This window comes from Cyprinodon tularosa, unplaced genomic scaffold (genome assembly GCF_016077235.1).
Source record: "Cyprinodon tularosa strain WSP-4 unplaced genomic scaffold, ASM1607723v1 ctg1015, whole genome shotgun sequence".
Classification (NCBI taxonomy): Eukaryota; Metazoa; Chordata; class Actinopteri; order Cyprinodontiformes; family Cyprinodontidae; genus Cyprinodon; species Cyprinodon tularosa.
The window spans coordinates 158,773-185,000 of NW_024037800.1; the positions used below are offsets into that span (position 1 = coordinate 158,773).

The 26,228-nt window shown below is 45.6% G+C and overlaps 1 protein-coding gene across 2 annotated transcripts in view; it reads left to right on the forward strand.

Moving 5' to 3' along the window:
• The window catches only part of LOC119778965 (deoxyribonuclease gamma-like), a 35,477-nt gene that overhangs the window by 1,112 nt on the left and 8,137 nt on the right, over window positions 1-26,228 (forward strand). Inside the window, exons 2-5 of one of the 2 annotated variants that reach the window (XM_038278431.1) lie at window positions 14,569-14,741; window positions 18,511-18,599; window positions 19,996-20,007; window positions 25,464-25,547. In XM_038278431.1, the coding sequence (XP_038134359.1) occupies window positions 14,577-14,741; window positions 18,511-18,599; window positions 19,996-20,007; window positions 25,464-25,547 (350 nt within the window). In that variant the 5' untranslated portion in view covers window positions 14,569-14,576. The remainder of the gene's footprint in view (window positions 1-14,568; window positions 14,742-18,510; window positions 18,600-19,995; window positions 20,008-25,463; window positions 25,548-26,228) is intronic. The other variant, XM_038278435.1, reaches the window with a different exon arrangement.

A 26,228-nucleotide genomic window follows, 5' to 3' on the forward strand; every position in this document is an offset into this window, starting at 1 on the left:
GCTTCCTCCCTGCTTCCCTCCTTGCTTCCCTCCTGTTTCCCTCCTGTTTCCCTCCTGCTTCTCTCCTGTTTCCCTCCTGCTTCCTCCCTGCTTCCCTCCTGTTTCCCTCCTGCTTCCTCCCTGTTTCCCTCCTGTTTCCCTCCTGTTTCCCTCCTGCTTCCTCCCTGTTTCCCTCCTGTTTCCCTCCTGCTTCCTCCCTGCTTCCCTCCTGTTTCCCTCCTGTTTCATCCCTGTTTCCCTCCTGTTTCTCTCCTGCTTCATCCCTGCTTCCCTCCTGTTTCCCTCCTGCTTCCTCCCTGCTTCCCTCCTGTTTCCCTCCTGCTTCCTCTCTGCTTCCCTCCTGTTTCCCTCCTGCTTCCTCCCTGCTTCCCTCCTGTTTCCCTCCTGTTTCTCTCCTGCTTCATCCCTGCTTCCCTCCTGTTTCCCTCCTGCTTCCTCCCTGCTTCCCTCCTGTTTCCCTCCTGTTTCCCTCCTGTTTCCCTCCTGCTTCCCTCCTGCTTTCCCTCCTGCTTCCTCCCTGCTTCATCCCTGCTTCCCTCCTGTTTCCCTCCTGCTTCCCTCCTGTTTCCCTCCTGTTTCTCTCCTGCTTCATCCCTGTTTCCCTCCTGCTTCATCCCTGTTTCCCTCCTGCTTCCTCCCTGCTTCCCTCCTGCTTCCCTCCTGTTTCCCTCCTGCTTCCTCCCTGCTTCCCTCCTGTTTCCCTCCTGTTTCCCTCCTGCTTCCTCCCTGTTTCCCTCCTGCTTCCTCCCTGCTTCCCTCCTGTTTCCGTCCTGCTTCCCTCCCTGCTTCCCTCCTGTTTCCCTCCTGCTTCTCTCCTGTTTCCCTCCTGCTTCATCCCTGCTTCCCTCCTGTTTCCCTCCTGTTTCCCTCCTGCTTCCTCCCTGCTTCCCTCCTGTTTCCCTCCTGCTTCCTCCCTGCTTCCCTCCAGCTTTTCAATTCAATTCAGTTTATTTATATAGCGCCAAATTCACAACACATGTCATCTCAAGGCACTTTACAGTTCAACCAGATCATACAGTCAAATTGATACAAAGTTTTCTATCTAAGGAAAACCAGTTGATTGCATCGACTCAAATACAATCCCTCACACTAAGCATGCTTGTAGCGACAGTGGAGAGGAAAAACTCCCTTTTAACAGGAAGAAACCTCCAGCAGAACCAGGCTCAGTGTGAGCGGCCATCTGCCGAGGCCGACTGGGGTTCAAGGAGACAGAAGCAGAGATACAAAAAGCAGCTGTAAAAGGCGGCCCCGTCCAGGAAACACACAGCCAGGCAGAGGAGCTCCGAGCCAGCTCCCATGCCAGAGGACGAAGAGAGCACATCCAGCCAGTCACGGTCAGAGAAACAGGACCACACTGGAAAACAGGCCGATCTCCAACATCTATAAGCTTCATCCCTGCTTCCCTCCTGTTTCCCTCCTGCTTCCCTCCTTTTTCTCTCCTGTTTCCCTCCTGCTTCCACCCTGCTTCCCTCCTGTTTCCCTCCTGTTTCCCTCCTGCTTCCTCCCTGCTTCCCTCCTGTTTCCCTCCTGCTTCCTCCCTGTTTCCCTCCTGTTTCCCTCCTGCTTCCTCCCTGCTTCCCTCCGGTTTCCCTCCTGTTTCCCTCCTGCTTCATCCCTGCTTCCCTCCTGTTTCCCTCCTGATTCATCCCTGCTTCCCTCCTGTTTCCCTCCTGCTTCATCCCTGCTGTTTCCCTCCTGCTTCATCCCTGCTGTTTCCCTCCTGCTTCCTCCCTGCTTCCCTCCTGCTTCCTCCCTGCTTCCCTCCTGTTTCCCTCCTGTTTCCCTCCTGTTTCCCTCCTGCTTCCCTCCTGTTTCCCTCCTGTTTCCCTCCTGTTTCTCTCCTGCTTTATCCCTGCTTCCCTCCTGTTTCCCTCCTGTTTCCCTCCTGCTTCCCTCCTGTTTCCCTCCTGCTTCATCCCTGCTGTTTCCCTCCTGCTTCATCCCTGCTTCCCTCCTGTTTCCCTCCTGCTTCCTCCCTGCTCCCCTCCTGTTTCCCTCCTGCTTCATCCCTGCTTCCCCCCTGCTTCCCTCCTGTTTCCCTCCTGTTTCCCTCCTGCTTCATCCTTGCTTCCCTCCTGTTTCCCTCCTGTTTCCCTCCTGTTTCATCCCTGCTTCCCTCCTGTTTCCCTCCTGTTTCTCTCTTGCTTCATCCCTGCTTCCCTCCTGTTTCCCTCCTGCTTCCTCCCTGCTTCCCTCCTGCTTCCTCCCTGCTTCCCTCCTGTTTCCCTCCTACTTCCCTCCTGCTTCCTCCCTGCTTCCCTCCTGTTTCCCTCCTACTTCCCTCCTGCTTTCGCCCTGCTTCCTCCCTGCTTCCCTCCTGCTTCCCTCCTGCTTTCGCCCTGCTTCCTCCCTGCTTTCGCCCTGCTTCCTCCCTGCTTCCCTCCTGCTTCCTCCCTGCTTCCCTCCTGCTTCCTCCCTGCTTCCCTCCTGATTCCGCCCTGCTTCCTCCCTGCTTCCCTCCTGCTTCCTCCCTGCTTCCCTCCTGATTCCGTCCTGCTTCCTCCCTGTGTTAATTAATTTTTCCTGCTTCTATTATCATTCCACTGTCAGAAGTACAGAGCAGCACAATTCACCCTGCATTTAACCCCTCCCCTTGGGGAGCAGTGGGCTGCCATTGTGCAGCGCCCATTGAGCAGTGTGGGGTTTAGGTTCTTGCTCAGTGGCAGTCTGTGGGAGTGGGACTTCAATTTAGAACCTCTGGATTCCAAGCTCAATGCCCTGATCACTAGGCCACCACTCATACCGTTCCTCATGATGTTCCTCATGATGTTCCTCATGCCGTTCCTCATGCTGTTCCTCATGTTGTTTCTTGTTGTCCCTCATGATGTTCTCATGTTCTTCCTCACGCTGTTCCTCAAGGCGTTCCTCAAACCGCTCTTCACGCCGTTCCTCATGTTGTTACTTGTTGTTCCTCATGATGTTCCTCATGATGTTCCTCATGCCGTTCCTCACGCCGTTCCTCATGTTGTTACTTGTTGTTCCTCATGATGTTCCTCATGATGTTCCTCATGCCGTTCCTCATGTTGTTACTTGTTGTTCCTCATGATGTTCCTCATGCCGTTCCTCATGCCGTTCCTCATGTTGTTACTTGTTGTTCCTCATGATGTTCCTCATGCCGTTCCTCATGTCGTTCCTCATGTTGTTACTTGTTGTTCCTCATGATGTTCCTCATGCCGTTCCTCATGTCGTTCCTCATGTTGTTACTTGTTGTTCCTCATGATGTTCCTCATGCCGTTCCTCATGTTGTTACTTGTTGTTCCTCATGATATTCCTCATGCCGTTCCTCATGTTGTTACTTGTTGTTCCTCATGATGTTCCTCATGATGTCCTCATGCCGTTCCTCATGTTGTTACTTGCTGTTCCTCATGCCGTTCCTCATGCCGTTCCTCATGTTGTTACTTGTTGTTCCTCATGCCGTTCCTCATGCTGTTCCTCATGTTATTTGTTGTTGTTCCTCATGATGTTCCTCATGATGTTCCTCATGCCGTTCCTCATGTTGTTACTTGTTGTTCCTCATGATGTTCCTCATGTTGTTACTTGTTGTTCCTCATGCCGTTCCTCATGTTGTTACTTGTTGTTCCTCATGCCGTTCCTCATGTTGTTACTTGTTGTTCCTCATGATGTTCCTCATGCCGTTCCTCATGTTGTTACTTGTTGTTCCTTATGCCGTTCCTCATGTTGTTACTTGTTGTTCCTCATGCCGTTCCTCATGTTGTTACTTGTTGTTCCTCATGATGTTCCTCATGCCGTTCCTCATGTTGTTACTTGTTGTTCCTCATAATGTTCCTCATGTTGTTACTTGTTGTTCCTCACGATGTTCCTCATGCCGTTCCTCATGTTGTTACTTGTTGTTCCTCATGCCGTTCCTCATGCCGTTCCTCATGTTGTTACTTGTTGTTCCTCATGATGTTCCTCATGATGTTCCTCATGCCGTTCCTCATGTTGTTACTTGTTGTTCCTCATGATGTTCCTCATGCCGTTCCTCATGTTGTTACTTGTTGTTCCTCATGATGTTCCTCATGCCGTTCCTCATGATGTTCCTCATGCCGTTCCTCATGCCGTTCCTCATGTTGTTACTTGTTGTTCCTTATGCCGTTCCTCATGTTGTTACTTGTTGTTCCTCATGCCGTTCCTCATGTTGTTACTTGTTGTTCCTCATGCCGTTCCTCATGTTGTTACTTGTTGTTCCTCATGATGTTCCTCATGCCGTTCCTCATGTTGTTACTTGTTGTTCCTTATGCCGTTCCTCATGTTGTTACTTGTTGTTCCTCATGCCGTTCCTCATGTTGTTACTTGTTGTTCCTCATGATGTTCCTCATGCCGTTCCTCATGTTGTTACTTGTTGTTCCTTATGCCGTTCCTCATGTTGTTACTTGTTGTTCCTCATGATGTTCCTCATGCCGTTCCTCATGCCGTTCCTCATGTTGTTACTTGTTGTTCCTCATGCCGTTCCTCATGTTGTTACTTGTTGTTCCTCATGCCGTTCCTCATGTTGTTACTTGTTGTTCCTCATGATGTTCCTCATGTTGTTACTTGTTGTTCCTCATGCCGTTCCTCATGTTGTTACTTGTTGTTCCTCATGCCGTTCCTCATGTTGTTACTTGTTGTTCCTCATGCCGTTCCTCATGTTGTTACTTGTTGTTCCTCATGCCGTTCCTCATGTTGTTACTTGTTGTTCCTCATGCCGTTCCTCATGTTGTTACTTGTTGTTCCTCATGCCGTTCCTCATGCCGTTCCTCATGTTGTTACTTGTTGTTCCTCATGATGTTCCTCATGATGTTCCTCATGCCGTTTCTCATGTTGTTACTTGTTGTTCCTCATGATGTTCCTCATGCCGTTCCTCATGTTGTTACTTGTTGTTCCTCATGCCGTTCCTCATGCCGTTCCTCATGTTGTTACTTGTTGTTCCTCATGATGTTCCTCATGATGTTCCTCATGCCGTTTCTCATGTTGTTACTTGTTGTTCCTCATGATGTTCCTCATGCCGTTCCTCATGTTGTTACTTGTTGTTCCTCATGTTATTTGTTGTTCCTCATGATGTTCCTCATGCCGTTCCTCATGTTGTTACTTGTTGTTCCTCATGATGTTCCTCATGCCGTTCCTCATGTTGTTACTTGTTGTTCCTCATGCCGTTCCTCATGCCGTTCCTCATGTTGTTACTTGTTGTTCCTCATGCCGTTCCTCATGCCGTTCCTCATGTTGTTACTTGTTGTTCCTCATGATGTTCCTCATGATGTTCCTCATGCCGTTCCTGGTGTTGTTCCTCATGTTGTTCCTCATGCCGGAGGTGGTCTCCTAGCAACAGAAGCAGGTTTTAGATGCTGTGAGGTGGATGATGGAGTTCATGCACCAGGCTGCAGTCTATCACAGATTCCTCTTTGGGTCTTGGCTGGGGTTGACCAGAACCGATCCACCTTTCCTTTCAGTCACTCAGTGCTGTTAACACATGTCTGATGTTGCGTAACCTTTTCCAAATGAGATGCAGAGTCACTCTGGTTCCAGGAAATGTTCAGGAAGGAAATCTGTTCTCAGTGTTTTGCTTGGATGTCTGAAAAAGGATTTCAGCTCCAGCTGGTGATTCACTCTGAGCGGAAACCTAAACATGCAGCAGATGATCGGCTGCAGCTCAGGCTGCTCTCAACCCTGTCTCTGAGCATCTAGTTTCTAAATGGGGGGGGGGGTTTATGAAATGTCCAAATTGGTTCCATCACCTGCTGGGGGTGGATCATCACAGACCACGCTGGATGGTTCTGGGTTTTATTCTACGATATTGGCTCTGCAGTCATTTCAATAGAAACACCTTTCTTTGGTCACTTTCTTCTGACATGGTGTTGCTATGGCAACAGGTGGTCAAGCTAAGCTAACGCTAAATTCCAGTCCTGATGATCAGACCATAGCTGAGCTTAGACTCTCCTTCATGTGGCTCAGAAAAACCTGCAGCAGTTTGTGGTGATGAAACTCGCTGTGGTTACTTCTGGGGTCTGGCTGCCGACTTCCTGCCTGAGCTGGCGGTGAAGGTCGCGTTGGATCATCTTTTGAACTTGTTTTTTGCAGCCAATGAGACTTTTCTGGAAACTCTTCAGTGAGTCTGCAGCACTGAAGATGGTCAGTGTATCGATCACATCTGGAAGGGAGGTGTTCAGCCCCGGGGGGGTCCATCCCAACCGCCATCCGGTGGATTCCTGATCCTCTAACAGAAAACAAATACTTAATCTGCTCAGAGAAAGGCAGACTGAGGTTTAATGTTCTTCTCCTCTCAGGTGCACATAAACATGTTCTGGACCATTACAGCTGCCTTGTTGGTGCCACACCTGAAAAAGGAACCAGTTAAAGGGAAACAGACACCGGTTCCTGAAAAGCCAGGTACTTGGAAACGGCGTGACGTTGCTGACTCAGCAGCTTCTGAGGCGTCGGCCTCCCAGCAGACGCAACAAACATCCGGTATTTTAATGAGCCAGGTCCACCGGGGGGGGGGGGCACAGCTGCTTCCTGAGGGACCCAGGTGCTGCTGAGGGCTTTTGTGGATCGTAAGTAGGTTAGAGGGTGGCGGTTGCTCTGCAGGTGATTGTCCTGATAGAAGTTGCTCCACTGGTTCTTCCAACTGGTGGGACTGGGAGGGGCCAACGGAGAAGAGCAAGCTTGAAACTGACGGAGCTGCAGGAGTGACGAGTTTGCAGCTTCTACCCTTCAGTTCAATTTCTCTTTCATTGTAGTTTATTTCACATTTCACCTCTGGTCAATTTATAGATCCAGATCAACCAGATCAAGTTTTCTATGCAAGGAAAACCAGCTGATTGCATCGACTCACACCAAGATTGGTCACACAGTTCTTTTGCTCCTCTGTCTTCAGGTTGTCAACATGAACATTAAACGTGTTTAACACAAACCACAGATAAAAATTCATTGAAATCATTAAAAGTTTATTTTGGTCTTTGGAGGCCTGTAACATTCCCAGTCATGCCTCCATCAGGGCATTGATCTTGCATAGCCAGATATTCAAAAGACTCAAAGTCATCTAGGATCACTTTTCTACACTTTAGCTAATCATTCATCAGAGTAAGAACTCCTCCCCTACGGAGCCCCAGAACCGACCAAACACTCATTTGTGGCAACAAAATCTATTTAACGCTTGCACACAATGCTAAAGGATAATCTTCACAGCAGACCTTCTGAAAGGAACAAAACGTGACGGCCAGAGAGAAGCTGGTGGAGTTTTATTTCAGGAGGAATTCTCGTTAGTGACCGGCGCTCGCTTCACCGATGGACGTAAAACTAGTGTGGAAGCATATTTATCCTTGGCCTATTTAAGAGATAAAATATTTAGAGTGCCTTTCCTCTGCCTAAATGGGGAGATTGCTTTGACGTCTTGTTCCAGTCTGAATGCTGGAGGTAAGTTATGGAGTTTAGATGGGGAGGACAGAAAGCTGCTGCCTCCCGACTCTAGACAAGGATGGAGGGAGGGATAAGGATGAGTTCAATCGGCCTCCTTCATGCCGTGAACGGGAGACCTGCTCTGAGTGTTTATCTGGATAAGATTTATGTTCTTGATAAATTGAAGTGTTTTTTATTTTATTTTGGGGAATAACCAAATGTTGGTGTGTGAGAAAGTTCTTTATGTAGGCGGTGGGATAGTTCCAAGGAAGTGTGTGTGTGTGTGTGTGTGTGTGTGTGTGTGTTGTTGGTATTCTGTAAGGTATCAGTGTATGTACTGAGGTTGCCTCAGTCTGAGTCTATCTTTCAGTCTGAGGACGTTAAATAAATTTGAACCTTCTCTTGAAAGAGTCTCAGCTTCCTCCTAAACTCCACACTAGGATGCTGGGATGGACTTTATTATCGACCAACTGTGAGGCTGTGAAAGGACCACGGTTATCGGTGGATCTATGCCAACTGCGTCCAACATTGTATTCCTCTCAGAAAACGGATGTATGGATCCACACCTTCCTACTTTATCTCACTTTTTAGCATTGTTAATAGTTTGGGGTTTATTATGGAAGATGCAGTAATTGATCTGACAGAAATGCTAAACTTTATTCCACTTATTGTTACGTGAAGCTGTGAGTTTCCACCTTGAAGCTTTTTTCTCTTTCCGGTTCTTCCACTGAGCAAAGATCAATCAGACGAAGTCTTTAAAGGGAAAGTCCAGTCAGCAAGAAATGATCAGTGGATCATTATTTACACCTCAGACTAATATGTTTAAAGTGATTTAATGCATTTAGCATTAATCAGTAGAAAAATGTATTTAAAAAAGATGAATAACAGCCGATACCCGATGCCAATATCGATTTATCATGCGTCCCTAGTATTAACAGTTAAATTTATCCATCCAGGAAAAGATGGATGGATGATGATAGATGCATGAATGATGGATGAATGATTGATGGATGGATGAATGATTGATGAAGGATGGATGGATGATGGATGGATGGATGAATGATGGATGGATGGATGAATGATGGATGGATGAATGATGGATGGATGAAGGATGGATGATGGATGGATGAAGGATGGATGGATGCTGATAGATTGATGGGTGGATGCATGAATGATGGATGGATGATGGATGAATGATGGATGAAGGATGGATGGATGATGGATGGATGATGGATGAATGATGGATGAAGGATGGATGGATGAAGGATGGATGATGGATGGATGGATGATGGATGAATGATGGATGGATGAAGGATGGATGATGGATGGATGGATGATGGATGAAGGATGGATGGATGAAGGATGAAGGATGGATGGATGAAGGATGAAGGATGGATGGATGATGGATGAATGATGGATGGATGATGGATGGATGAATGATGGATGAATGATGGATGGATGATGGATGAATGATGGATGAATGATGGATGAATGATGGATGAATGATGGATTAAGGATGGATGGATGAAGGATGAAGGATGGATGGATGAAGGATGAAGGATGATGGATGATGGATGAAGGATGGATGGATGAAGGATGGATGATGGATGGATGGATGATGGATGAATGATGGATGAAGGATGGATGGATGAAGGATGAAGGATGGATGGATGATGGATGAATGATGGATGAAGGATGGATGGATGAAGGATGGATGGCTGAAGGATGGATGGATGATGGATGAATGATGGATGAAGGATGGATGGATGGATGATGGATGAATGATGGATGAAGGATGATGGATGGATGGATGGATGGATGATGAATGATGGATGAAGGATGGATGGCTGATGGATGGATGGATGATGGATGGATGGATGATGGATGGATGGATGGATGGATGATGAATGATGGATGAAGGATGGATGGCTGATGGATGGATGGATGGATGATGGATGAAGGATGGATGAAGGATGGATGGATGGATGGATGAAGGATGGATGGATGATGGATGAAGGATGGATGAAGGATGGATGGATGGATGATGGATGATGGATGAATGATGGATGAAGGATGGATGGATGATGGATGAATGATGGATGAAGGATGGATGGATGATGGATGGATGGATGGATGGATGGATGAAGGATGGATGAAGGATGGATGGATGGATGGATGAAGGATGGATGGATGATGGATGATGGATGAAGGATGGATGAAGGATGGATGGATGGATGGATGAAGGATGGATGGATGATGGATGAAGGATGGATGATGGATGAAGGATGGATGGATGGATGGATGAAGGATGGATGGATGAAGGATGGATGGATGATGGATGAAGGATGGATGGCTGATGGATGGATGGATGATGGATGGATGGATGATGGATGGATAGATGGATGGATGATGAATGATGGATGAAGGATGGATGGCTGATGGATGGATGGATGGATGATGGATGAAGGATGGATGAAGGATGGATGGATGGATGGATGAAGGATGGATGGATGATGGATGAAGGATGGATGAAGGATGGATGGATGGATGATGGATGATGGATGAATGATGGATGAAGGATGGATGGATGATGGATGAATGATGGATGAAGGATGGATGGATGATGGATGGATGGATGGATGGATGAAGGATGGATGAAGGATGGATGGATGGATGGATGAAGGATGGATGGATGATGGATGAAGGATGGATGAAGGATGGATGGATGGATGGATGAAGGATGGATGGATGATGGATGAAGGATGGATGGATGGATGGATGAAGGATGGATGGATGGATGGATGAAGGATGGATGGATGAAGGATGGATGGATGATGGATGAAGGATGGATGAAGGATGGATGGATGATGGATGAAGGATGGATGGATGATGGATGAATGATGGATGAAGGATGGATGAAGGATGGATGGATGATGGATGAATGATGGATGAAGGATGGATGGATGATGGATGGATGGATGGATGGATGATGGATGAATGATGGATGAAGGATGGATGGATGAAGGATGGATGGATGGATGGATGGATGAAGGATGGATGGATGATGGATGAATGATGGATGAAGGATGGATGAAGGATGGATGGATGATGGATGGATGGATGGATGATGGATGAATGATGGATGAAGGATGGATGGATGAAGGATGGATGGATGATGGATGAAGGATGGATGGATGGATGAAGGATGGATGGATGATGGATGAAGGATGGATGGATGATGGATGATGGATGAAGGATGGATGGATGGATGGATGAAGGATGGATGGATGATGGATGAAGGATGGATGGATGGATGGATGAAGGATGGATGGATGGATGGATGAAGGATGGATGGATGAAGGATGGATGGATGATGGATGAAGGATGGATGGCTGATGGATGGATGGATGATGGATGGATGGATGATGGATGGATAGATGGATGGATGATGAATGATGGATGAAGGATGGATGGCTGATGGATGGATGGATGGATGATGGATGAAGGATGGATGAAGGATGGATGGATGGATGGATGAAGGATGGATGGATGATGGATGAAGGATGGATGAAGGATGGATGGATGGATGATGGATGATGGATGAATGATGGATGAAGGATGGATGGATGATGGATGAATGATGGATGAAGGATGGATGGATGATGGATGGATGGATGGATGGATGGATGAAGGATGGATGAAGGATGGATGGATGGATGGATGAAGGATGGATGGATGATGGATGAAGGATGGATGAAGGATGGATGGATGGATGGATGAAGGATGGATGGATGATGGATGAAGGATGGATGGATGGATGGATGAAGGATGGATGGATGGATGGATGAAGGATGGATGGATGAAGGATGGATGGATGATGGATGAAGGATGGATGAAGGATGGATGGATGATGGATGAAGGATGGATGGATGATGGATGAATGATGGATGAAGGATGGATGAAGGATGGATGGATGATGGATGAATGATGGATGAAGGATGGATGGATGATGGATGGATGGATGGATGGATGATGGATGAATGATGGATGAAGGATGGATGGATGAAGGATGGATGGATGGATGGATGGATGAAGGATGGATGGATGATGGATGAATGATGGATGAAGGATGGATGGATGATGGATGGATGGATGGATGATGGATGAATGATGGATGAAGGATGGATGGATGAAGGATGGATGGATGATGGATGAAGGATGGATGGATGGATGAAGGATGGATGGATGATGGATGAAGGATGGATGGATGATGGATGAATGCAGAGTCCTCTGCAAAAAGTCCCATCGCCACCATTGCCCCCCCAGAGTGCCCCCCGCCCCCTCTCCTTGCCCTGAACATGGATGAACAGACCTCAGGGGGCTGGTCTAAAGACTCCAAACTGACTGAGGGATTTAATCAGTGAGTTGGAGGTGAAGCTTCAAAGGTCTTGATCAGGCAGAGCTGGAAGGGAGAACAGGTTTTAATCTTCAGGCTGAGCCGTTGCTGCCTGAGGTCAGTCATGTCTGAACATGTCTTCAGCTCTGGTCGCCATCACCTCCCAACGCTGCACAGGCTACATGTGTTAAGTACAGCAGCAGACACCACTGACTTGTTGAACTTCTCTGATGGATGGACATTTGATTACTTCACCCAATATCCCCATTTCAAATGTGTCATAGTTCAACACACCTGTCTGCAGTTTTTCTGCTGTTATCAACTCATTACTCCATCCAGAAAAGATTCCCAAAGGAGTAAATCATGATAATCTAATTAAAATAAAAATAACTCAAATTATAGTAGTTATTTTTGGTGGTTTGTTTAACATATTGGTCTATTTAACATAAGATCTCTTTCCTCTAAAAGTCTGCTAGTTAATGACTTGATTTGTGATAATCACATTGACTTGTTTTGCCTTACAGAAACCTGGCTGCAGCAAGAGGATTATGTGAGCATAAATGAGGCAACTCCTTCAAGCTATTTAAATTTTCACATACCCAGAAGTTCTGGGCGAGGAGGAGGAGTAGCAACAATCTTCCAGTCTGACTTACTGATTACTCCCAAAACAGTTAATACCTACAACTCTTTGATCATTTAACCCTTAATTTCCCTGATCCAAATTTCAAGGCAGGAAAACCTCTTCTTTTTGTAACTTTGTATCGTCCACCAGGTCCTTACTCTGAATGTTTAGATGAGTTTTCAGAGTTCCTTTCTGATTTGGTATTAAATACTGACAGGGTCATCATAGTGGGAGATTTTAACATCCATGCTGACATTGAAGGCGATAGCTTAAGAGCAGCCTTTAATGCTATCTTAGACACTATTGGCTTTGTTCAAAATGTGAATAGTCCCACACATTCTCATCTTCATACTTTGGATCTTGTGCTGACATACGGCATAGAATGTGAAGAAATAACAGTATTTCCTCACAACCCTGTCCTCTCTGACCACTTTCTAATAACCTTCAGGTTTACTTTAACAGAGTTCTCCTCCCCCAAAAGAAGGTTACATTTTAGCAGATCTTTATCAGATAGAGCAGTTATACATTTTAAAGAATCTGCTTCACGTTCTCTCTCCTCTGTGTCGCTGAGCAGTGCTGCAGAGTGCAAAAGCTTAGCTTATTCCCCTTCACAGGTTGATGATTTTGTTGATGGGGTTGCTAGTTCTCTGCGTATTGCCTTAGACAACGCAGCTCCTTTGAAAATGAAAATAGAAAGCTTGCTCCTTGGTTTAATGCAGAGCTGCGTACTTTGAAGCAAAATGTTAGGAAACTGGAGAGAAAATATCGCTCCACAGGCCTGCGGGAGTCCTTCCTAGTCTGGAAAAATAGTTTACTGTGGTATAAGAGGACCCTTTGTAAAGCAAGAGCAGCATACTTCACCTCATTAATAGAGGAGAATAAGAATAATCCTAGATTTCTTTTTAATCCAGTTGCCAAACTCACCCAGAGCCATAGCTCTGTTGAACCATCCATTCCACCTGCTCTTAGCAGCAATGATATTATGGGATTCTTTATAAATAAGATTGATCTTATTAAAAATAAGATCATAAGCACTCCTCTATCCGCGATTGTACCTGAGGTAGTCATGGAATCTGAACCGGGTTTAGACTGCTTTGATCCAGTTGAACTTTCTGAATTAGCAAAACTATTGTCTTCATCTAAGCCTTCAACTTGGATGTTAGATCCAGTTCCAACCAGGTTATTTAAGGAGGTATTCCCTTTGATCTCCTCCTCCATTTTAGATGTGATTAATCTATCTCTGTTACAGGGATATGTACCTAAAGCTTTTAAGGTTGCTGGAATTAAACCTCTGCTTAAGAAACCGTCTCTTGACCCAGATGACTTGGTCAATTATAGACCTATATCCAATCTTCCTTTCTGATCTAAAATTCTTGAGAAAGTAGTTGCCAAACAAGTTTGCGATCACTTCCACCATAATGAACTTTTTGAAGAGTTTCAGTCTGGCTTTAGAGCTCATCATAGCACTGAAACAGCTCTGGTGAAAGTCACTAATGATATTCTCATGGCCTCAGATAATGGACTTGTATCTGTGCTCGTCCTGTTGGATCTCAGTGCTGCATTTGATACAGTTGATCAGAATATTCTTTTAGAAAGACTTGAATATTTTGTTGGAGTTAAAGGAACAGCTCTAGACTGGATTAAATTGTATCCATAAACAATAGCATCTGTATATATGCTATATATATATATAACTGTAAAAACCCTTTTTATAGTAATATCCAACTGTATATTATATTCGGTACATATCCAGCTGTAAATTTAGTTCATAATACTAGTGATCTATATATTATATTCATTATTTATATTGGTATTCATCTCTATACTCATTCAGTAGAACCCATGTCCTGTATTTATGGAACCATTATTTATACTGAACTTGCTGCTATTGCACTTCTGGTTAGACCTAAACTGCATTTCGTTGCCTTGTACCTGTGTAATGACAATAAAGTTGAATCTAATCTAAATGATCTAATCTATCTACCTGTATATCGGTGTATTCAGGATTAGTAAAGTATTTTTAAATTAATTTTACTTACCTTGATTAACACAGCAATGGATCTACATCAGAATGGCCGGGTCAAAGTCCACCTCTCAGGCTGTAGGGGTGCAGTGCTTACAGAGCTGAAACATACTGGTTGTGTTCATTCATGGGAGATACACTCTGTTTGCTTTATAGATTCAGCCATGAGGGGGTGCTCTAGCAATCTTCATCGATTTGTCCTCTTCACCATTTTCGGCTTGTTTGTCGGAGGAGCTTCTGTATCAGGACTGAGGATCTGCTCCTACAACGTGAAGCGCTTCAACTCAGAAAAAGCAGCAAAATATGCAGTCTTACATACGCTGACACGGGTACGACACACATTCACACAGATGCGCCGTGTACCACTATGGCCACCTTCCATTGACTTCCATTCATTTCTATGGCCTAACCCAAAGTTTTACCCTAACCACTAACCCTAACCAGAGAATAGCTAACTCTAACTATTAACATTACCATTAACATAGCATAGCTAACAGTAACTATTAACCTAACCATTACCAGAGCAGACTAACCCTAACTATTAACCTAACCATTACCAGAGCAGACTAACCCTAACTATTCACCTAACCATTACCAGAGCAGACTAAGCCTAACTATTAACCTAACCATTACCAGAGCAGACTAACCCTAACTATTAACCTAACCATTACCAGAGCAGACTAACCCTAACTATTCACCTAACCATTACCAGAGCAGACTAAGCCTAACTATTAACCTAACCATTACCAGAGCAGACTAACCCTAACTATTCACCTAACTATTACCAGAGCAGACTAACCCTAACTATTAACCTAACCATTACCAGAGCAGACTAACCCTAACTATTAACCTAACCATTACCAGAGCAGACTAACCCTAACTATTCACCTAACTATTACCAGAGCAGACTAACCCTAACTATTAACCTAACCATTACCAGAGCAGACTAACCCTAACTATTAACCTAACTATTACCAGAGCAGACTAACCCTAACTATTCACCTAACCATTACCAGAGCAGACTAAGCCTAACTATTAACCTAACCATTACCAGAGCAGACTAACCCTAACTATTAACCTAACTATTACCAGAGCAGACTAACCCTAACTATTAACCTAACTATTACCAGAGCAGACTAAGCCTAACTATTCACCTAACCATTACCAGAGCAGACTAACCCCAACTATTAACCTAACCATTACCAGAGCAGACTAACCCTAACTATTAACCTAACTATTACCAGAGCAGACTAAGCCTAACTATTAACCTAACCATTACCAGAGCAGACTAACCCTAACTATTCACCTAACCATTACCAGAGCAGACTAAGCCTAACTATTCACCTAACCATTACCAGAGCAGACTAACCCTAACTATTAACCTAACCATTACCAGAGCAGACTAACCCTAACTATTAACCTAACTATTACCAGAGCAGACTAACCCTAACTATTAACCTAACCATTACCAGAGCAGACTAAGCCTAACTATTCACCTAACTATTACCAGAGCAGACTAACCCTAACTATTAACCTAACCATTACCAGAGCAGACTAAGCCTAACTATTCACCTAACCATTACCAGAGCAGACTAAGCCTAACTATTCACCTAACCATTACCAGAGCAGACTAAGCCTAACTATTCACCTAACCATTACCAGAGCAGACTAACCCTAACTATTAACCTAACCATTACCAGAGCAGACTAACCCTAACTATTCACCTAACTATTACCAGAGCAGACTAAGCCTAACTATTCACCTAACCATTACCAGAGCAGACTAAGCCTAACTATTAACCTAACCATTACCAGAGCAGACTAAGCCTAACTATTCACCTAACCATTACCAGAGCAGACTAAGCCTAACTATTCACCTAACCATTACCAGAGCAGACTAAGCCTAACTATTAACCTAACCATTACCAGAGCAGACTAACCCTAACTATTCACCTAACTATTACCAGAGCAGACTAAGCCTAACTATTAACCTAACCATTACCAGAGCAGACTAAGCCTAACTATTCACCTAACTATTACCAGAGCAGACTAAGCCTAACTATTAACCTAACCATTACCAGAGCAGACTAAGCCTAACTATTAACCTAACCATTACCAGAGCAGACTAAGCCTAACTATTAACCTAACTATTACCAGAGCAGACTAACCCTAACTATTAACCTAACTATTACCAGAGCAGACTAAGCCTAACTATTCACCTAACCATTACCAGAGCAGACTAACCCTAACTATTAACCTAACCATTACCAGAGCAGACTAACCCTAACTATTAACCTAACTATTACCAGAGCAGACTAAGCCTAACTATTAACCTAACCATTACCAGAGCAGACTAAGCCTAACTATTCACCTAACCATTACCAGAGCAGACTAACCCTAACTATTAACCTAACCATTACCAGAGCAGACTAAGCCTAACTATTAACCTAACCATTACCAGAGCAGACTAAGCCTAACTATTAACCTAACCATTACCAGAGCAGACTAAGCCTAACTATTCACCTAACCATTACCAGAGCAGACTAAGCCTAACTATTAACCTAACCATTACCAGAGCAGACTAACCCTAACTATTAACCTAACTATTACCAGAGCAGACTAACCCTAACTATTAACCTAACCATTACCAGAGCAGACTAACCCTAACTATTAACCTAACTATTACCAGAGCAGACTAACCCTAACTATTCACCTAACCATTACCAGAGCAGACTAACCCTAACTATTCACCTAACCATTACCAGAGCTTAATTCAATTCAATTCAATTCAGTTTATTTATATAGCGCCAAATTCACAACACATGTCATCTCAAGGCACTTTACAGTTCAACCAGATCAAATTGATACAAAGTTTTCTATCTAAGGAAAACCAGTTGATTGCATTGACTCATTGACTCAAATACAATCCCCCACACTAAGCATGCTTGTAGCGACAGTGGAGAGGAAAAACTCCCTTTTAACAGGAAGAAACCTCCAGCAGAACCAGGCTCAGTGTGAGCGGCCATCTGCCGAGGCCGACTGGGGTTCAAGGAGACAGAAGCAGAGATACAAAAAGCAGCTGTAAAAGGCGGCCCCGTCCAGGAAACACACAGCCAGGCAGACGAGCTCCAAGGCAGCTCCCATGCCAGAGGACGAAGAAAGCACATCCACTCAGTCACGGTCAGAGAAACAGGACCACACTGGAAAACAGGCCGATCTCCAACATCTATAAACAAGGGTGTTGATAGAAGCAGCACAGCTGATGTTTCTTTCCAGGATGACGTCACAGCCAAACAGGAACAGACGAGGCAAAGCTACTCTGAGGAAAAGCAGAGAGAGCAGAAGGTTAGAGATTGAACTAACAGATTCTGCAGAATAGGAGAACAGAGAGAGAATGAAGCAGAATGATGAAATGGGGGTCCCTATGTCCTCCAAAAGTCTAAGCCTATAGCAGCATAACTATAGAGATAGCTCAGGATAACCTGAGCCACTCTAACTATAAGCTTTATCAAAAAGGAAAGTTTTAAGCCTAGCCTTAAAAGTAGACAGGGTGTCTGCCTCACGGACTTAACTAACAGTAACTATTAACCTAACCATTACCAGAACTTAACTAACCCTTACTATTAACCTAACCATTACCAGAACTTAACTAACCCTTACTATTACCCTAACCATTACCAGAGCTTCACTTACAGTAACTATTAACTAACCATTACCAGAGCTTAACTAACCCTAACCCAGCCATTAGTCCTTAAGCTAACTGCTATGAAAGAAGCTAAATGTCCCCTTTGGGACAAACGGTCCTCGGTCTGATGGTGAAACAGAGAGCACACACACACCTATTGCTGGACGGCCTTTTAGGAGCTCTTTGTGTTTCCAGTTTATCTTTTTCTTTATTTTTCTTTGTGTTTCATGTAAAGAAATTGTTAATAAATTAATTATTAATTAATTCCTAATATTTCATTCAGTTAATCTTGTAGTTGGAGCCCTCCGCCATCTTTGGACTCCAGTTTATCCCAACAAAATCAAAGGGAAAATATGAGAAGTTAGCAAATGTTTTTGTTCACCGATGTTTGTTGCTGTTTTCTTGTGCGAGCAGATCGTGTCGCGCTGTGATGTCTGTCTGCTGCAGGATGTGGTCGATTCCGATGGAAAAGCAATCGAACGTCTGGTTTCTTCGCTCAACAGGTACAAGCTGCTGAAAACGAGTCCATGTCCTAAAATCCTCCTCTGCTTCTTTCTTCTCCTGCTGGCTCTGGGTCCCACTAACACTAAAAGCTCATGGATTTGCTGTATGCATGTTGGGAGGCAGAGCGCCCCAGAGGGCCAAGGGGCCCCAGAGGGAGCGCCCCAGAGGGAGCACCCCAGAGGGCCCAAGAGGGAGGGCCCCAGAAGGCCGGGAGCGCCGAGGCGAGCCGATTCTGAGTAACACGAACCTGTTTGTGAAGAAGGAACTTAATGAACCAAATAGATATTTGAGTTTAACTTAGTTTATTTTGAGTCGTAAAATGATTTCAGTTTTTATGGCGGTTGTAGTTTTTACTCGGAGACGATGCTGCAGATCTGCCACCATCACAGTTTCTCCTCTGACATGTCGTCATGGATTCAAACCGGCCGCTTCTCTCCCTGGATGATGTCATTTTTCAAAACCGATATCATTCATATTAAAGTTCCCACGGTCCCTGAATGCCACAGCTGGTTATTTGTTGTTCAGTCATTATTCCACAGCCCGTCACCTGAGGCTCCGCCCCCCCGCGCCAAAACGGGGCTAAAAGTTCGGGGGGAGATCAGTAAATGGAAATAACATGGATGTGAAAATTGGTTTGAACTATATTTCCTTTTTTTTTTTTAAACTAAACAAATCCACCGTGTTGATATGTTGGATCTCAGCCCGCCGTCACGCCTCCATCTGATTGGTCAGATGTAGAGAGCTGACCTCCACTGATGGCGCGTCGTCTTACAGCGGTCAGTGTTACGCAGCGTTCTGATGGGGGAGGGGCGGCCCTCAGTATTTACCCATAAACCCACTGACCTCTGTCAACTGCTTCTATAGACAAGGTCTCCAAGGCAATGTCCTTCTTCCTAAACAGAAGTTGGAGATCCTCTTAGCAGAGCAGATGGTTTGGCTTTGCCACCAAGTCTCACTTCCCCTCCCAGTCGACCTCTGACCTCTGGGGTCACATGTTTTGGAGTTTGGGGAGTTTCCTGCGTCTTTTTGCTCTGAATGTTTCTGAATTAGTTTACTGTGGAGCAAACGGCCTCCTGCTGCGTCCGCAGCTTAGGGTCTGCAGGTCCGTCCTGTAGATGCAGGCTGTGGATGACGGCGCAGTTACAGCAGAGGGCCAGCAGGGGGCCTTACAGCCGGACAGAAGAGCCTCTGCCTTCATCTCTGCCTTTAACCTTTTATCCTCCATGTTGGAACATTGCTTCTCCTTCCTCCTTTTCAGGGATCTCACTGCTCTTCCTCAGTCTTTAGAGCCCCCCCCTTGGCCCCCGTAACCCCCCCACCCCACCCCCCTTATCTGTAGCACCATGTTTTTCAGCAGCAGGTATTAATCATGTTTCTGCCGTCTGCCTCCAACAGGAAATCGGACAGGTACAGTGATAACCTTCATCTCCTCTTTCTCACTATTTTCACTTTTCATTGTGACTGCGAAGCTGCAGGTTCGCTATTGATCGGATGAAATGGTTCTGGGCATGTGGATAGAGAATTACTATGGCCCAAAATTATTCATACCCCTGGCAAAACATGAGAACTTTCTGTTTAGAGCTGAGGTGATGAACAAACATCTTGCCGTTAGTCTGCAGGTTTGCTCTGGGATGTTGATCAGATCCTCCTTCACCTCTTCTGGCCCCCTCCACAGCGTTGGGCCTGGGCCGTTCCAGAACCTTCTTTAGGTTCTTCAGAATGTTCTGGGCCGTTCCAGAACCTTCTTTAGGTTCTTCAGAATGTTCTGGGCCGTTCCAGAACCTTCTTTAGGTTCTTCAGAATGTTCTGGGCCGTTCCAGAACCTTCTTTAGGTTCTTCAGAATGTTCTGGGCCGTTCCAGAACCTTCTTTAGGTTCTTCAGAATGTTCTGGGCCGTTCCAGAACCTTCTTTAGGTTCTTCAGAATGTTCTGGGCCGTTCCAGAACCTTCTTTAGGTTCTTCAGAATGTTCCGGGCCGTTCCAGAACCTTCTTTAGGTTCTTCAGAATGTTCCGGGCCGTTCCAGAACCTTCTTTAGGTTCTTCAGAATGTTCCGGGCCGTTCCAGAACCTTCTTTAGGTTCTTCAGAATGTTCCGGGCCGTTCCAGAACCTTCTTTAGGTTCTTCAGAATGTTCCGGGCCGTTCCAGAACCTTCTTTAGGTTCTTCAGAATGTTCCGGGCCGTTCCAGAACCTTCTTTAGGTTCTTCAGAATGTTCCGGGCCGTTCCAGAACCTTCTTTAGGTTCTTCAGAATGTTCCGGGCCGTTCCAGAACCTTCTTTAGGTTCTTCAGAATGTTCCGGGCCGTTCCAGAACCTTCTTTAGGTTCTTCAGAATGTTCTGGGCCGTTCCAGAACCTTCTTTAGGTTCTTCAGAATGTTCCGGGCCGTTCCAGAACCTTCTTTAGGTTCTTCAGAATGTTCCGGGCCGTTCCAGAACCTTCTTTAGGTTCTTCAGAATGTTCCGGGCCGTTCCAGAACCTTCTTTAGGTTCTTCAGAATGTTCTGGGCCGTTCCAGAACCTTCTTTAGGTTCTTCAGAATGTTCCGGGCCGTTCCAGAATGTTCCGGGCCGTTCCAGAACCTTCTTTAGGTTCTTCAGAATGTTCCGGGCCGTTCCAGAACCTTCTTTAGATTCTTCAGAATGTTCTGGGCCGTTCCAGAACCTTCTTTAGGTTCTTCAGAATGTTCTGGGCCGTTCCAGAGTGTTCCGGGCCGTTCCAGAACCTTCTTTAGGTTCTTCAGAATGTTCCGGGCCGTTCCAGAATGTTCCGGGCCGTTCCAGAACCTTCTTTAGGTTCTTCAGAATGTTCCGGGCCGTTCCAGAACCTTCTTTAGGTTCTTCAGAATGTTCTGGGCCGTTCCAGAACCTTCTTTAGGTTCTTCAGAATGTTCTGGGCCGTTCCAGAACCTTCTTTAGGTTCTTCAGAATGTTCCGGGCCGTTCCAGAACCTTCTTTAGGTTCTTCAGAATGTTCCGGGCCGTTCCAGAACCTTCTTTAGGTTCTTCAGAATGTTCTGGGCCGTTCCAGAACCTTCTTTAGGTTCTTCAGAATGTTCCGGGCCGTTCCAGAACCTTCTTTAGGTTCTTCAGAATGTTCCGGGCCGTTCCAGAACCTTCTTTAGGTTCTTCAGAATGTTCTGGGCCGTTCCAGAACCTTCTTTAGGTTCTTCAGAATGTTCCGGGCCGTTCCAGAACCTTCTTTAGGTTCTTCAGAATGTTCCGGGCCGTTCCAGAACCTTCTTTAGGTTCTTCAGAATGTTCCGGGCCGTTCCAGAACCTTCTTTAGGTTCTTCAGAATGTTCCGGGCCGTTCCAGAACCTTCTTTAGGTTCTTCAGAATGTTCCGGGCCGTTCCAGAACCTTCTTTAGGTTCTTCAGAATGTTCCGGGCCGTTCCAGAACCTTCTTTAGGTTCTTCAGAATGTTCCGGGCCGTTCCAGAACCTTCTTTAGGTTCTTCAGAATGTTCCGGGCCGTTCCAGAACCTTCTTTAGGTTCTTCAGAATGTTCCGGGCCGTTCCAGAATGTTCCGGGCCGTTCCAGAACCTTCTTTAGGTTCTTCAGAATGTTCCGGGCCGTTCCAGAACCTTCTTTAGGTTCTTCAGAATGTTCTGGGCCGTTCCAGAACCTTCTTTAGGTTCTTCAGAATGTTCTGGGCCGTTCCAGAACCTTCTTTAGGTTCTTCAGAATGTTCCGGGCCGTTCCAGAATGTTCCGGGCCGTTCCAGAACCTTCTTTAGGTTCTTCAGAATGTTCCGGGCCGTTCCAGAACCTTCTTTAGGTTCTTCAGAATGTTCCGGGCCGTTCCAGAATGTTCCGGGCCGTTCCAGAACCTTCTTTAGGTTCTTCAGAATGTTCCGGGCCGTTCCAGAACCTTCTTTAGGTTCTTCAGAATGTTCTGGGCCGTTCCAGAACCTTCTTTAGGTTCTTCAGAATGTTCTGGGCCGTTCCAGAGTGTTCCGGGCCGTTCCAGAACCTTCTTTAGGTTCTTCAGAATGTTCCGGGCCGTTCCAGAATGTTCCGGGCCGTTCCAGAACCTTCTTTAGGTTCTTCAGAATGTTCCGGGCCGTTCCAGAACCTTCTTTAGGTTCTTCAGAATGTTCTGGGCCGTTCCAGAACCTTCTTTAGGTTCTTCAGAATGTTCCGGGCCGTTCCAGAATGTTCCGGGCCGTTCCAGAACCTTCTTTAGGTTCTTCAGAATGTTCCGGGCCGTTCCAGAACCTTCTTTAGGTTCTTCAGAATGTTCCGGGCCGTTCCAGAACCTTCTTTAGGTTCTTCAGAATGTTCTGGGCCGTTCCAGAACCTTCTTTAGGTTCTTCAGAATGTTCTGGGCCGTTCCAGAGTGTTCCGGGCCGTTCCAGAACCTTCTTTAGGTTCTTCAGAATGTTCCGGGCCGTTCCAGAATGTTCCGGGCCGTTCCAGAACCTTCTTTAGGTTCTTCAGAATGTTCCGGGCCGTTCCAGAACCTTCTTTAGGTTCTTCAGAATGTTCCGGGCCGTTCCAGAATGTTCCGGGCCGTTCCAGAACCTTCTTTAGGTTCTTCAGAATGTTCTGGGCCGTTCCAGAACCTTCTTGACTCCATCAGAGCTATGTTGGTCAAATTGATTCAGATGTAAGGGGTATGAAAACTTTTGGGCCTAACTTTACTGTGGAGAAGAAGTGCATGAAGAAGGCCAGGAACGTCTGGCTAATGGTGAGCTCCTACGGCTTTGGGCCTAACATCGTTACCATGACAACCGCCTGATGCAACGGCTCCTTTAGGTTCTCCAATCAGAGGCTCTCTCTCTCTCTGCCATCTTCCTCTCTGGGTTAATTTGGTGACTGGCTGAATGTGAAGGATCAAACTAACCTTCTGACTGGGGGGGGGGGGGGCAGCTGATCCAAAGCAATTTACAGATTCTGGTATTTAATGAGTAAAATGCAAAAACACACCACATGACTGAGGAAGCTTAGGAATGGAAGCTGGTGAAATCATAAAGGGAGGGGCCCCGTGGCGCCATCATCTGAAAGCGTCCGGGTCCCTCTGTACGCTGGCGTGGTTCATCGATTCATGCAGCGTTCGCAGCGTATCTTTCTGCAGAGGAGCGGGTAGAGAGGCAGGGCTTCCATCAGGACCTGGTGATCCAGTCATTCCATTAAAGCGTTAACCAGTTAACCAGTTAGCATCCAGTTCCAGGCTTTATAAAGCCTTGTTTTGCTTTAGAAAACATGCAAACTGGACCAAAAGTGCATTAAACGTTATGTCTGACATTTTGAATTGAAAAAGCTTCCTGGAAGGGAAGTGAAACGTCTTCAAACTTGGAAACAGAGACGGACAGACGCTCTTCAAGCTGCCAGTTTTTGGCGTTTTGAGCATCTAATGAGATCTTAGAAACAGAATAAAGGACGTTACTAAAACGGCCCCTTCTGTTAGTAAAATCACTCTTTGTGTTTAAGGTTTGGTAAATTTAATCATAAACCATCTTTTGCTGCTTTTTCTCTTCAGGGAACAAAGACTGAATCATCTTCAGCGTATTTATGCACAGTCAGTTCCCACGCCTCTGATAACAGAGGGGTGTTCAGAGAAAAAGCAACCAGGAACAAACCTTTCCTCTGGTTCACTAGTTTTTCTGCCATAGTTTTATCACCTTTTCTGGTGTTTTTTCTTCGTCTCTGGAGGAAATTCTGAAGACTGCATCGTTTCTGCTGCTGTTGCTTTCAGTCTTTAGCTTTGCAATCTGACGATTGCCTAAAACGCAGCCGGACTTGATCTGGCTTCCTTCCCAAAGCTACGGCTAAGCTAATTTAGCTAAACTGTCGTTAGCATTTGTTAGCATCTATAAATTTGGGGTTTATGCTTCATAACCTAAAATGCTGTTTGTGCATTTCAACTATTAAAGGAATAGTACACCCAAAAGGTCTATGGTGACCGAGACAGAAAGGTCCATAAAAGTCCACAAAAAACGTGTCAATATTCCTCCATACTGCTCGTCCAATGTATTCCAAGTGTCCTGAGTGGGTAGCTTCCAGAATTTACTCGAAACGAAGTCATTTAGAATGTTTTTAGAGCATAAACAGTAGTGTATAGGATTTCCTGAAAGCGCGTTCACGAGTCTACGGAAGCCGGCAGACCAAACCAGATGAAAGTGCGCATTCAGCTCGGCAAAGAACTCATGCTCTTCCTCAACACTGAAGTCCTCAGACATTTTTCTTTCATTGTTTCTTTCTTTGCACAGGTAAACAGCACATTTCTTCTTCTACGCTTGCATTATTGGAAGAGCAGACGCTGAATGCGCACTTTCATCTGGTTTGGTCTGCCGGTTTCCGTAGGCTCGTGAACGCGCTTTCAGGAAATCCTATACACTACTGTTTATGCTCTAAAAACATTCTAAATGACTTCGTTTCGAGTAAATTCTGGATGCTACCCACTCAGGACACTTGGAATACATTGGACGAGCAGTATGGAGGAATATTGACACGTTTTTTGTGGACTTTTATGGACCTTTCTGCCTCGGGCACCATAGACCTCCATTATTTGAATGTCAGCAGACAGCAAGAAGCCTCCCAGATCTCCAGATGCATTTGAGATATCAAAAAAGTACTCCAGAGTGTTGTTCAGCATGGGGGTGAGTAGAAAATGAAGGCTAATCATGTTTTGGGTGTACTATTCCTTTAATATCAGGTCTTTTAGTTGAAAACGAACTAGATTTCTTTGTTGTTTTTTTTAACAGGTGAAATTATGTAAATATCAGGAATCGGTTGTTGCAGACGAGCTCAAATGGTTCCAGGTTTTCTGGATCAAACCAATTTTATCTGACTTTGGGAGGAATGTGATGATAATGAGAGATTGGAACGGCTGGGATCAGTAAAGGTTTGTTGTTTTTCCAGGTATGACCAACATCGTTATGAGGCTGTGGCGAGTGGCGCTCTGGGGAAGGCCTCTGACCTGCAGAAGTACGTCTTCATCTACAAGTAAGATATTTATCCTTTCTGTTTAATCAGTGGAACGTTTTTATTATTTTCCTTCCAGCATTCAGACCTTCCTAACGGCTGCATGGCTCCTCCAGCCTTAATGAGGGCCACCCTTCCATAACCCTAATCTTTAGGTCCCTCCTCTCTGGCCTGGACTCTGAAGGCTGGTTTATGCTCAGAAACCAGGTGGTCTGCTGGTGTGTCTCAGTGACGCTCTGCTGCACCTCTGCTACATTGTAGGTGAGCGCAGACAGGAGGCCTCTGATTGGTCAGATCTCCATCCGCTCTACTCTACGCGTATTTCCTGGTTGGTTCCTTACCGGCTCGTTCTGTTTGTCTGACCGCCATTATGGAAAACGCCTGGAGAAGATGGAGCAGCTAGCAGAGCGAGAACGCTGGGACCCTTTTTCCACCTGGATCCCCGCTCTTTTTGGCCCTCATGTCCCTCCGTTGTCAGACAAACTCACCCCCACTTCCTCATCGGCCGTATCTAGACCCACAGCTGGTTCCTGATTGGCCCTCTGGCGTTGTGGCGTGGAGTAACAGCGCAGACCACGCTTCAATATTGGGCAGAAATCAAACATACCTGCGACAGGCGGGACGATAACCAGACCTTTAGGGGGCCCGTCTAGAAGGTCAGGCACCTGCTGATCAGTGGATGCAGGGGTGTGAAGAATTCTG